General features: G+C 37.2%; 1 protein-coding gene across 1 annotated transcript in view; it reads left to right on the plus strand.

The window, feature by feature from the left end:
• Nucleotides 1–4,318: 4,318 nt before the first annotated feature.
• WDFY1 (WD repeat and FYVE domain containing 1) overlaps nucleotides 4,319–13,411 on the plus strand; it is a 54,673-nt gene continuing 45,580 nt past the window's right edge. Inside the window, exon 1 of the mRNA XM_074298600.1 lies at nucleotides 4,319–4,519. Coding sequence (XP_074154701.1) covers nucleotides 4,383–4,519 — 137 coding nt within the window. The 5' untranslated portion in view covers nucleotides 4,319–4,382. The remainder of the gene's footprint in view (nucleotides 4,520–13,411) is intronic.

Consider the following 13,411-nt stretch of genomic DNA (forward strand, 5'->3'; position numbering starts at 1 on the left):
AGAACAATGCAAAGGTATATCTGGGGTTACTTGTATAATGCAAGGCCTTCCTAGTTATAAATATGAAGTGTAAAATACAATAAACAATGAATGTTTTAATTTTATTATATATTTCACAATCATCAATAAACACAGACCTGTATTTTAATTTATTTTCAACAATAATTCAATTTTAATTATCTTCAATTCCTACTTCTCTTCTTCCCTTTCCCCTACCCATTGTAAAGGCAAGAAACATAAACCCCCACAAATATGTAATTATGCAAAACAAATTTCTACATTAGCCTTGCACAAAAATATAAAAGGGAAAGAAAAGAGCAAAAAAGATGCTTCAATCTGTATTCTGAGTCCATCAGTTTTCTACCTGCATGTTTCTATCTATAGCATGTTTCATTATAAATTCTTCGGAATTGCTATTGCTCATTGTGTTAAGTTAGTTAAGTCTTGCAAAATTGATTTTCTTTGCAACATTGCTATTACTGTATAAATTGTTCTGATTCTGCTCTCTTCACTTTATGTAAGTTCTTATAAGGAATTCCAACTTTTTCTAAAACTATCTCCTTTTCTGAAACCACTATTTCTTACAACAACAGTAGTATTCAAACACAAAACAAAGTAACTTGCTCTAGCATTTCCCAATTGATCAGAATCCCCTCAGTTTGGAATTGCTATCACAAAATGAGTTGTTGTAAATATATACATATTGTAAATATGGATCCTTTATCCTTTGAACTCTTTAGGTGTAATGAGTCCAGGGTATACACAGTTTAATAGTTTTGGGGGCATAGATCCCAATTGCTTTGCAGAATAGTTGAACTAGGTCACAACTACTGCAACAATGTATAGTATACTTGTTTTCCCACATCCACTTCAGAATTCCTCTTTTTTTTTTTTTTTTATGCCATCTTAGTCAATCTGATGTGTGGTATGTTTAAATTTGCAAGTCTTTATTAAGAATTTAGAGCATTTTTTCAAATTTCATTAGTAGATTATATTTCTTCTGAAAAGTTTCTATTCACATTGCTTGATCTCTAATTAATTGGGAGATGATTCTTATTCTTGTAAATTTGACCCTTTTCTCTGTGTATCTTAGAGATAAGATAACTGTCAGAGGAAATTGCTGCAATTTTTTTTTTCTGTTTCTTTTCTAATGTTCACTGCATTGTTTTTTTGTTTGCACAAAACCTTTCAAATGTTGTATTTTCAAATTCATCCATTTTATCTCTGTGATTCTCTTTATCTCTTGTTTGGTCCTGAACTCTTCCCTTTTCCTTAGATTTGACCAGTGATTTTTTTCCATGTTTTACTAATTTGCATATGATATCACTTTATTTCTAAAATCATGTAAAATCATTTTGAGCCTATACAGTATGAAATGCCGGTTTTTGTGCGCTAGCCTGCTTTCTAATTTTTCCAAATGTGTTTGTTGAATAATGAATTCTTGTCTTACTTAATAACTAGGATCTTTGGGTTTATCAAACAATAACTTACTCAGCTTATTTGCTTCTGCACATTGTATATCCAATCTGTTCTACTTGTGTGGGATGTAAAAGACCATTACCCAAAATGACTACTCAGAGATCACTCAAAATAGAAAGCAGAAATTATACCTCCAGAGAATGAGTCTGTTCTATCATGAGATAAGGGAAAGAGAAAGCTCGAGGGAGGAGGGCTAAAGAAGTAATAAAGATACACAGCTTTTATACAAAAGATTACATCACAAGTAAGAGAGCACTGAGAAGGGGAGAGGGAGGCATCTAAATGGTTGTTGCTATCTGGAGAGATTGGAATGGAAGATTTCTGTTTCCTAGAAAAGTGATTTCGAGGAAACAGAAAATCAGGCCTTCAGGCTTCAGATATAGCTGGCCAAGGCTCAAGAACATACGGGCCTGAACGTATTATACAAGTCATAGGGGAAACACAGAAATAATGAAAATAAAATACAGAAAAAGAATTCACATATTCCTGTAAGTTCTTCACCTTATCTCTCTATTCCACACGTACTGATCAACTTCTCTCTTACTCTGTGCCAAAACACAAATCTTTCAATAAGCAAAGAACAAAAAGAGCTTTGAATATGAAATTGTGAGCTTGATTTGTATTTTTTTCCCCCCCTGAGGCTGGGGTTAAGTGACTTGCCCAGGGTCACACAGCTAGGAAGTGTTAAGTGTCTGAGAACAGATTTGAACTCGGGTCCTCCTAAATTCAGGGCTGGTGCTCTATCCACTGCACCACCTAGCTGCCCCTGATCTGTATTTTTAAGGGCATATTAACTTTAATAAGCTAATAATCAAATCATCCATTTTGAGAGCCCTTCTAAACTTGTATGTATTTAAAAAAATTTTTTTAAATATCTATCATTACCTAGCAACACTCATCCCACACATCTGCAACCCCCATTAAGTGCTCCTTGATAAATACTAGCTTTTTGAAGATGCTAAATTAGTGTGGATGGGGTTTAGGGCAAACACTTTTTTCAAATTTTATCATATTAAGTATGATAATGTAGTAGGTAGTAACAAAGTTATCTAATTTGTGCCTTTTAAAAACTATTTTTAGGTCTTAAAACCGTTTTGGTTTTTTTTTGCATATGCATTATTATCTAGTAACTCCTCTTTTCTTTCTTTTATTTATTTATTATTTATTTTATTTATAAGTTTTTTGACATTATATATGCATGAGTAATTTTTTAAATAACATTATCCCTTGTATTCATTTTTCCAAATTATCCTCTCTCTCCCTCTACTCCCTCCCCTTGATGACAGGCAATCCCATACATTTAAATGTGTCAGTAACTCCTCTTTTCTATCTACAAGATCTCCTTTAAAAAATACTGGTTTTTATCAGATTGTCTGTAACAAAACAGAGAAGGAAAATGACAAATGCTGGAAGAGATGTGGAGAAATAATGCACTGTTGGGAATTGTACAATAATTCTAGGGTACAATTTGGAACTATGTCCAAAGGACTATAAAACTGTGTATGCCCTTTTACCCAGCAATACTTCAAAAGAGATCAAAGGCATAAGTAGAAAAATATTTATAGCAGGTCTTTGTCTGGTGGCAAAGAATTGGAAATTAAGGGCGTACCCATCAATTGGTGAACAAGCTTGTAAAACAGGCGATTGTGATGCATACTCTTGTGTTGTAAGAAATGAGAAAGACAATGGCTTCAGAAAAAAAAAAAAAGGAAGGCATAAGAACTGATTCAAAGTGAATGGAACAAAGATAACACTGTGTACAGTAACAATATTCTAATGACCATCATCTGTGAAAGATTCTTATTAGTGATCCAAGATAATTCCAAAGGGCATATGCTGACAAATTCTACCTCCAAAGAACTGATAAACTCTGAGTGCAAAGTGAAGCAAATTATTTTCATTTTCATTATTTTTCTTGATTTTTTTAAACTGCTTGGCTAATATGAAAATACATTTTGTGTAACTTTAAAGAAAAGAAAAATAGTGGTTTTCAAAGAAAAGATGGGGGAAAGAGAAAAGACGGACGGCTCTGAACATTGTGATGGGATAGAGACATTCTAAAAATGGAAATTCATTTTGAATCCTTTCATGTTCTGCTGTGCACAGGCAATTTTTTTTTTCTGTTCCTATTTTGCTTTTAAGGTTTAAGTAAATAAAGGAAAAGACATTAGTTTTCTTAAGAACCTAGTTTGAGAATCTAGGGCAGGGGTTCTTAAACTGCGGCCTGCGGGCTGGGTTATGGCAAATGGGCTGAGGGGCGGAGGCAGAGTGTGAGCTTTTGTTTTCACTAGAGTGGGGCCTCCCACAGTCTGAGGGACGGTGAACTGGCCCCTATTTAAAAAGTGAGAGGGCCGCTGATAGGGGAAAGCACAGTTTACTTGAAAAGGGTGTATTAAATGTAATAAGTTAGTTATAAAATTGCTCTAACTTGTGCCTCCTTCTGAATTATTAAGAACATTGCATACTTATCATCAAGTAATTCAGCCCTCTAACTACAACAAATACTTGTTTTCTTATCCTAGATTGGGGGGTTTCGGGAAAATATTCGGCTTCTTACTTTAAAAGGGCATGGACGAAGCAGTAACAAAGTTGCCCTACTTGGAAAGCCTGGATTTTTGTTTTATGTATTAATTTTTCGCGGTGTGGAGAACTGACTAACCATTGCCACAAGATCCCCGCAGGAATAAGGTTTTCTAAATATTGTGCCGTGGGCCCCAAAAGCTCCTTTTATCCTAGGCGCGGCTTCCCCAGACAATACGGCGAGGGTGCGGCGGCGCTATTAGCAGATATACCGTCAGAGGATCTCCGGCTGTCAGCTGACGGGCGGTCCGGTAGGGGGGAGGGGCGCTCGCCACCGTGACGCTCCCGTCGCTCCCGACGCTGCTGCCGCCGCCGCTGCGAAGATGGCGGCGGAAATCCACTCACGGCCGCAGAGCAGCCGTCCGGTTCTGCTCAACAAGATCGAGGGCCACCAGGACGCCGTCACTGCGGCGCTCCTCATCCCCAAAGAAGACGGCGTGATCACGGCCAGCGAGGACAGGTCGGGGAGCACGGGGCGGGGGGCGAGGAGCGCGGCGGGGCCGCCCGGCTTCCGGCTCCCGACTCCCGTTAGCTCTGAGCCCCCGGTCTGGGGCCGCACTCTGGGCATCCAAGCGCGAGCCTCTTCCCCTCTTACTTGCTTACGCCCGGTCCTCCAACTTCTCCCTCCTGGGGCCCCCGAGTTCGAGCTGGGCCGGGCGCGTTCTTCCGTCCCCTTCCAATTCTCCGGGGTACTTGCCCGCCGGCGGGTGCCTTCCCCTACCGTCATCTTCTCTCCCTGGGCATTTCCCTCTCCTCCCAGTACCCCCGGCTGAACGTCTTACCCAAATGTATCCATTTAAAGGTAGATCGGGATAACAATAGCGCGTTAGATTTGCCAAGCGCTTTACGTTATCCTATGTATCTTGTTTGCAAAGTGCTTTATTTTGCATCCTCGCCACAATTCTAGCAGATTGATTGACAGATCCGAAGTAGTAGTTGCTCTTATTAATCCCCATTTTACAGATAAAAAACCTGTGGGGAAGGACCTGCCCATCGAGGGAGGATGAGGCAAGATTTGTCTTCCTGATTCCAGCTCTGTCTTCCTGTCAGTCACAGTGTGCAATTAACGAAGTGGCGCCTATCGCTCCAAAGTTTGAGAACTTTGCTTTTCACCGGAGAGGTTCCTCTAGAAAATTGAGGAGATACTGCATGAAATGGCCTCCTGATGACCTTTCCATTTCGAGGGCCAAACTCAGCATTGTCATTGGCTTGGATGCCCTGTGCAATCGCGAGAGGAAATTAAGGAGAAATAAAGAGCTAGTAAGGAGTTATGAGATAATAGATAGCTAAAGCTCTTTGCAAATCTGAAAAGTGAGAAATGAGCTGACATGTTAAGGAAAAGTAAGGAGCGGTGAGATAATATAATTAAAGCTCTCTCCAAACCTTAAGAGAGCAATGTAGATGCAAGCTGTTTTTAATATTTCTTCAGATGGTGTGTTTCCTTTGAAAACAACAGCAGCAACAGGCTAAACACTTAAGACACTATTAACAAACCATAACTTTCCTAGTCAGTAACTTGGGACCTGATCAGTATCAAAAAGTAAAAAGAATTCATTCTCTCAGTTTCTATTTAATTTCTTGTATTTATGCTTTGTCTTGTCTTGATCATAAGCTAATTAGAGCAGTGTGTTTAACTTCAGAATCCTGCACTCTGTAGGAGGTTTTGTTGATTGATTTGGAAGTCTCTGTAGGAACCCACTGAGTTTTTGTTGATTGATTTGGAGGAGGTCTATTTGGGGGGAAAGGGGACAGGAAGAGGAAGAAGATAAAAATGATAGAACTGAATGTTGATGAGGTGTCTCATTTAGACACAAGCTGTACTTTGACAATATTTGTTCATTGAAATGTCTTGTTCATGGTTCCTGCCTGTGGGCAGATTTTAAAATATTTGACATTATTAGCTGGCTGCAATTGTGAGAAATGTTTTATGGTGATTGAAAAGGAGGGCAGGATATAATTTTCAGGGACATTTATATAAACATTTGACATAAGTGCTTATTTCTTAGACCAACAACAACTTTGACTTCTTGGATCCTCGTGTTTGAATTCTGATTCTCTCTTTTGTTTTAAATGGCCATCATTTTTTTGAGATAAAAGACGGTCTTTTAAAGAACTCTAGACATTGGGGATTCGTAACTTGTATCTTGATGCTCTCTTTTTCTTTTTAATCTCATTGTAATTGATTTTAGTGCTACTCTTGTTTCATTGACTAATGGTGACATTGGTGAACCACTGACTTTGATCCTCCTTTTAAGATAAATCTGACAGTAATTGATGTCTATGTCTCTAAACTTTTTTGCCTTGGACATTCTTCATTTGCTTAGTCTTCCTTCCCATTCACTTTCCATTTTCTTCAAAACTATGTAGCTTTTTTGGATACAACTTCTGTTTCATTGCCCAGAAACCTGATTTCTTTATAAAGAAGATTTTTTTTTTTTTTTTAAACAAAAGCTAAAGGACTTAAGTTATTTGAAGAAAAGGTAAAAATAATTGTGTTGAGCTTAAAGGCCATACCTTGGACTCTGAAATTAAAATACTTATAGCATTTAAGAACTGGAAGGGACCGTTGGTCATCAGATAAAACCCTCATTTTGTAGATGAGTAGGATAAGGCCTAGAGAGATTCATTTGTCTAAAGTCACAAATTTGGTAATAGAAAAATTAGGATTTAAACTCATATCTGTCTACCAGTGCAGTGGTCTTTTGTTTTTCCCTTTTGAAAAAGAAGAGTTATTCCTGATCATTTGTTAACTTTTCATTAAGACCCCTATTATTTATATATAAAGATGTTAACTAAGATTTGTAACCCACTGTCAGTAGGTTATTCTTTTGAAGTTGTCTTTAAAGCTTACAAAATCAGTTTGGCATTTATCCCTAGGCATTCACCTGTGATCACTGGACTAATTAACTTAGCTAAAAGAAAAATACCTTTTTCCCCCCAGCTCAAACTGAGCAGCGTTCATTCATAGTAGATTATAGGAATTAAATTCTTTTGTACTTGAGGGGGTCATTGGTCATTGTTACCTTGGAAAATGAGACTTAGGAGTCCATTTAGAAAATTCTAGGTATAATTAAGCTGATAAGATGGTTGGCTTCAGACAATGGAGTTTTCCTTACATAGCTTTCATTTATATTTTGCCAGGGAAATATTTTTATTTTATTTTATTAATGTTAAACATTTCCAATCACATTTTAATCTGGTTCCCCTAGGAATTAGACAACTCCTTGAGACTTAAGTAATAAAATTTACCCTCATCTTTAGGTCCTTATATTAATGAAATTAACAGATCCTAGAACAAGATAAAATAGACTTCTGTTCATTTAAAAAATACAATAAGAACAGAGGTCTTTTTATGAGGTCTCTGTCAAAGATCTCTCACAAATCAGAGTAATCTGTAAATGTAAGCAATCAAATATTAACACCAATAATACTGAAAGTTTTTAAAAAATGAAGTAAGCATTCAGGTATTCATTTGCAGTATGTAGGTAAAGATTTTGTAAGGTAGTATAAGGAAGTTTATAATGTAGGTCTGTTACTTTAATTAAAAAGAAAAAACATTGCAGAAAAATATCACTATCACTGATAATGAAATTGCTTTTGGGGTGTACAGCATGGGCCCAAATTGGTCTCTGTAGGAAAGCCAGTTTTGTTTGGCAATAGAGAAATAAAGATTCCATTTGGCTGCAAAATATAAGTGATTACTACATAGAGATATCTTTGAAAATTTTGCAGTTAAAAAAACCTCCAGTGGAAACAATGTTAAGAAAAGTTAAGAAAAAAAGTTGGAATCTCTAACAATGTGATGGTCTGGGAAACATACAGATGTCTAGTTGTTAGTTTATAATCAAATCCTGGTGATTGCTAATATTTTTTGGTTTTCTTGAAACTAATGAAAATGGTATTCAAATTTGATTTAGAAATCTACAAAAGAAAAAAAAGGAAAGCAGGAAACCTATATGGAAATTAGTTCATTTCACCCTTATTTACTTGTAGCCATTTTGTTTTTCCTTTCACCACTTCATTTCACGCAAGGCTCAAGATGATTCTGTTACTATTGTTACACAGATCTTTCATGAATTTCTCCTTTTCTCTGTCACTGGTTTCTAGTCACCCAAACGCCAAACTCCATAGTCAGTCTCATATTTAGAATCTTGCCAGTTTTTCCTTAAAAACAGATTATGATTTGTCCCTTTTGTCATTATGTAGGTCTTGTTTTGTTTTTTTGTTTTTTTCTGAGGCTGGGGTTAAGTGACTTGCCCAGGGTCACACAGCTAGGAAGTGTTTAGTGTCTGAGACCAGATTTGAACTCGGGTCCTCCTGAATTCAGGACTGGTTTTCTATCCACTGCGCCACCTAGCTGCCCCCTCATTACATAGGTCTTTAGGTCGGGATGACTCCAGCAACCTAGAAAATATCATATAAAGTTTATAGTCTTTTCTCCATTCTAACCTAACCTTCCTGAATAAACTTGATTATATTTATCATGCCCCATCTTCATACACCTTCATTGAATTCCGGTTCCTCTCATGTCAAGTATAACTCTTCTTTTCAAGGGCTTCTGTAATTTCCCTCCTATCCCTAGCTTTAGTTCAGATTATTCTCTAGCATACTTCTGATGTGATGCTTCAGTCAGGATAGTTTTGTCTTTCTCCTGAAATCTGCTGTGTTTATTTCTGTTTGTATGCTCATTTTCTTAGTATGTTTATCTTTGCCAGGGCTTCCTTTTTCCACTTATTCAGATCTTCTGGTCTTTCCAGGTCCATTCATATGTTAATATGCTTAGTTCTGCAAATACTTATTAAATCCACACTCTACAGGTGACATTCCCTTGAATTCTCCCAAACCACTCAGCCCCAATTCATCTTCCTCTCCTCTAGGGTTCTATAGCATTCAGTGCCTAAATCCTGGATTCTTAAGGTGTGATCCATGCATCCCTAAGAGTCTGAGACTGTTTCAGGTGATGTGAAAGGTCAAAATTTTCATAGTAATATTAAGATGTTTTAATTTATAGCAGGACAAATATCAGCAGATATAATCTACATCAATAAACGTTTTGTTGTAAGATGGAAGTCTTCAGGATATTTAGTGTATTGGAGTCCTAAAACCACAAAGTTGAAAACTTTTGACCTATATCATACACTAATTCTCAGATTTATCTTTTCTCAGTTTTTAAATTTATGTTTTAATAAACATCTATACTGATAGAGCTTGTGTTGTCCTTTCTAGTGAGCTTGATCCTTTGCGACTATCCATGTTTCTTTCTTGACTGTCAAGTGACTATTTAACCCATATTTTATTCCAATTAGTATTATTCAGTTTAGTATGATTTCATAGGGGTAATGATTATTTTAGTTATATCTGTCTATTAATATATATTTAGTCAGTTGCTGTTTTAGTCAACTTGTATTTAGGAATAATTAGATATAGTTGGCTTCCTTTTAGTTAAACAAGTGAACTTATTTAAATTATAGGTTATATGGTAACTTGCTTGACCACAGTTAGGAAGTTAATTTAAAATTTTTCCTTTTTGCTTGATAAGTGATTAAGCCTAGTGTGACTGAGATGTTCTAATAATAAGGAAAGTCCCTCAGCTTCTTTTTGTCACTTTGTCCTTCATCCTCTTTCTCTCTTTCTCCTTCTATGTGTCTTTCTCCCTTTCTCTTGCTCTTCCTCCTTAACATGGGGAAATAGTCATGAGCATTTGGCCCTGCCCATCCTTGATCATCAGCCCCTCCCATTTTCCTCTCCATGTAAATCACTTTTTACCAGCCATTCTGAAGAGTCAAAGTGTGGCTTTATCATTTTGCCAAACACTATAAAACTAAGTCTTGGGATAAGGGGCATCTCAGATCATGAGGAAGATCCAAAGGCCTATTCATTAAAGGCTGGTTGGCCACAAGGCCTTCGTGACATCATGCTGATTTTACCTCCGACAGCCTCTGTCTGAAGGACTGGATGGACAGAGGTTATTCATTTCTAACAACTTTTAATTTGAAGTTGTCATGGGTTTATTTCTCTTCCCCCCTCCCCAACATTAGTTTGATTTTGCTATGTATAGTGTATGCGGGGTGGTCCCTTTTTTTCTTTGGTCTCTGGAGTATTTACAATTATTCATCTTTTTCCCTTAAGATTGTGAGCTTCATGAATCTGGATTTATTATAGCTATCTCAAATTCCTATTTCCTATTACAGTGCCTTGCAAATAACAAGTGCTTAATAAATGTTGAAATGGAATTGACTGATAATAGTGAGGATACAGAAGCAGGAGGTGATCTTTTAAATTAAAAAAAACAAAAAACAAAACTTTTCTGGTAGGAAATTAATTATCTAACTTTCCTAGAGGCATTACAGGAACCTGGGTCACCCAGTAATTATTGCTGAGATCATTTAAGTATATTTAGCCTCAGAATAATTTAAAGCCAAATATAGGAGTGACTCACATTCTCAGAGTCAGTGATTGAAAACCTACATGCAGTGAAATCAGTGACTTCATATTAACTTATTTTTCACCTTTTTGAACTACCTATTTTCTTCTCTTCAACAAAATATAACAGAATAGAAATTGAATTGTTTCTTTATCTTCCATCAATACATTTGAACTTCCTCTTTCAAGATGAATTTCTTTCTCTTCTTTTTTAAGCATATAGAATTACTAGTGTTTTACTTGATATCATAAGTCAGGAAGAAAAGTCTTGAAAGAAATTGGTGTTTCATGAATTGCACTTGCATGGATGAGCACAGCAATTTCTATCGTATAGCACTGTTTAAGCTGACATGTTAAAGAAACCATGAGACTGATGGGTTTGTACAGCCTCATCTGTGTCCCTGGGACATAGTGACAGAGTGAGAAAGATTGTTTTTCCTGGCATAGAAGAGAAAAATGATTTGACTAATGAAGATAATTTATAAACAATACTAAAGGTACTAATAAGAAACCTTATAGAGTAGCACTGAAATAAAAATATGTGCCCAAAGTTTCAAATAAATAAGGCATTGTTCCAGAGATAAATTATATATTTATTTATTATTTCCTTTCTGTTTAGAATTTGCAGGAAGATGTTGAGTGCAAATGCTGTTAGAAAAAGACTGAATTGTCTTATGTCTGTATCTTAGGATTTGTAGGAAAAGAAATAGAATTTATAGACCCCAAAGAAGATAATTTGATAATTTTTCAGAACTATTTCTGGATCCTTTCAGTTTAACTTCAGCAACCATCCATTAGTCATGACACGCAAAGCCTTGGGAAACAAAAGAAGACAACTCTTACTCTCAGCTTGGAGGCAATGACATGTCCATTAGTAACTGTACTACTGCAGAGTTTCTGTACATGCTGCTGTAGAAACTGCTCTTCTGGGAGTCTGCAAAGCTGTGTTGCCCCCAGCTCCAGCTCCACTCTCTGGGATACTGGGCCTCAGTCACCTGATGTGTAAAATGACCGGGTTGGATGCAAAGGCTCCTCAAGCCTCTTCTAGCCCTCAATCTTTGACTCTTGAGATACCTTATAATTTGTTGTTTTTCTTCATTATCTTTTCTCCAAATCTGCTCAGATGTGGGTTAGAACAGATGGCTTCTGGGGTTTCTTAGAGCATGATATATTCATTCTGAAAGTTACCCATCTAGACAAACAAGAGTACAGCGGATTTAAATGGGAACTAGTCCCCATTAGTACTTTCATACTTTTAGCCTGTGATCTCACTGATAAAGAGACAGCCTCTAATATTTGAGTCTGCAATCCACCAATGCCTTCTTTTTCTTTCTTCTTGTTTTTCTATATATTCTCAAGGGTTTGTTGGAGGTTTTCCTATCTTGTAATGTTGTGAGGATACTTTTGGAGTATATGAACTGGTTATTATGTTTTTCACATTACTGGTCTTTCTCCTTTTCCTTTTGTAGATTTTATTTTTTGAAAATAACTTTTTATATAATCACGTGATGGCCTACTGAGGTCTGCCATATAACTCTCTACTGCCCTTTGGGTAATCTGAAGCCTTAATTTTTCAGTGGCATAGTTCATAGCCACATTTCTTCCCTAGTACAAATATGGCTTTTTGGGAAACAAGATTGAGATCATTGAAAGCTGAAATTTCATAATTGTATCCCTGTCCATTTTCTTCTTCAATCCTGGGCCAATTTCTAATGTTCATGTTGTAGCACCTGATCAATGATGAATCTCGTATGAACCAGTTATTCATATAGTCAATCAATTAGCAAACCTTTATTTTGCATTTTCTTTATTTGAAAGGCAGTGCTGTAAAAGGAACAAACAGCTGGTCTTGGAGCCAGGAACACTTCTATTTGAGTTCTGCCTCTGGTAGGGCAGCTCTTTTGACTTTTCCCTCAGTATCCCAAGTGAGTGACACTGATTGTGGCAGACCAAGTGCTGACCACCACTGCTGATTTGTTGCTTCATCTGGAAGGTCCCTACACCTATAAAATCATGGCTTCATTTCCTGTAATGTGCTCTCCCGGCAGTTACAATTACTAGTCTGCTGTAGGCCCAGAGTGCCTTTGACCACTGTCCTTTGCAGTGTGAACTCTACCCGGCTCGCCTCCTCTGAGGCCTTCAAAGGTCTCTGGCAACGATCTCTTGAATCTATAGTTTAATAACCGGTAGCGCGCTCAAGAACAGCCACGTGTAATCTTAAAAGCCTTTATTATACCTACTCGCATAATGCCCTGACTGATGCCCTGACTTGTTGGTTCCCGAGTGAACACCTGGTCAGAAGATCCACGTGTTCACTACTAAACTCCTTACCTCTTTCGGCTATCCACCTTGGCTTGGCCACCCAGGCTAGGGAGTCAGGGTGAAGAGCGCCAGGTTAAAGAGAGCGACTACTGCCTGCAGTGGGCTTATAAAGGGCTTATGAGGTCTCACACACAGCCAGTCAGCGAGAGAGTCACCCATTACGAAGCTATTTCAATGTGGCCAAGATCCCACCTACAAGGCAGTCCTAATATCCACAGAAATTACTTCTGGGCCTCAATCTCCCGATGCGCCGTGTCCGCCCATTTAAAGGACTCTTACAATTTCCTATCTCTGTTCCTTACTATTTATTTGCTAGGCAGGATTTGCTAAGTTGTGGGAATTGGGGGGAAAAAAAAAAAGAAAAAAGAAAAAATAGCTCATTACCTCAAGGAACTTAAATTCTAATGAGGGAAAACAGCAGGTGATGTCATTATTTTGTTAGATAAATACAAGATATATACAGAAGAAATCCAGGAATGTAAAGGTTAAGTCCTCAGGGTATGATTTCTGGTCTTAGTAAGGCAGCTGTTGAGAAGATCTCTGACTAGTGTGCCTGTTTTATGTTTGTTTACTTTTAATATTCACTGAATCACTAAATAGAACCATC

Source organism: Sminthopsis crassicaudata, chromosome 3 (genome assembly GCF_048593235.1).
Source record: "Sminthopsis crassicaudata isolate SCR6 chromosome 3, ASM4859323v1, whole genome shotgun sequence".
Lineage (NCBI taxonomy): Eukaryota > Metazoa > Chordata > Mammalia > Dasyuromorphia > Dasyuridae > Sminthopsis > Sminthopsis crassicaudata.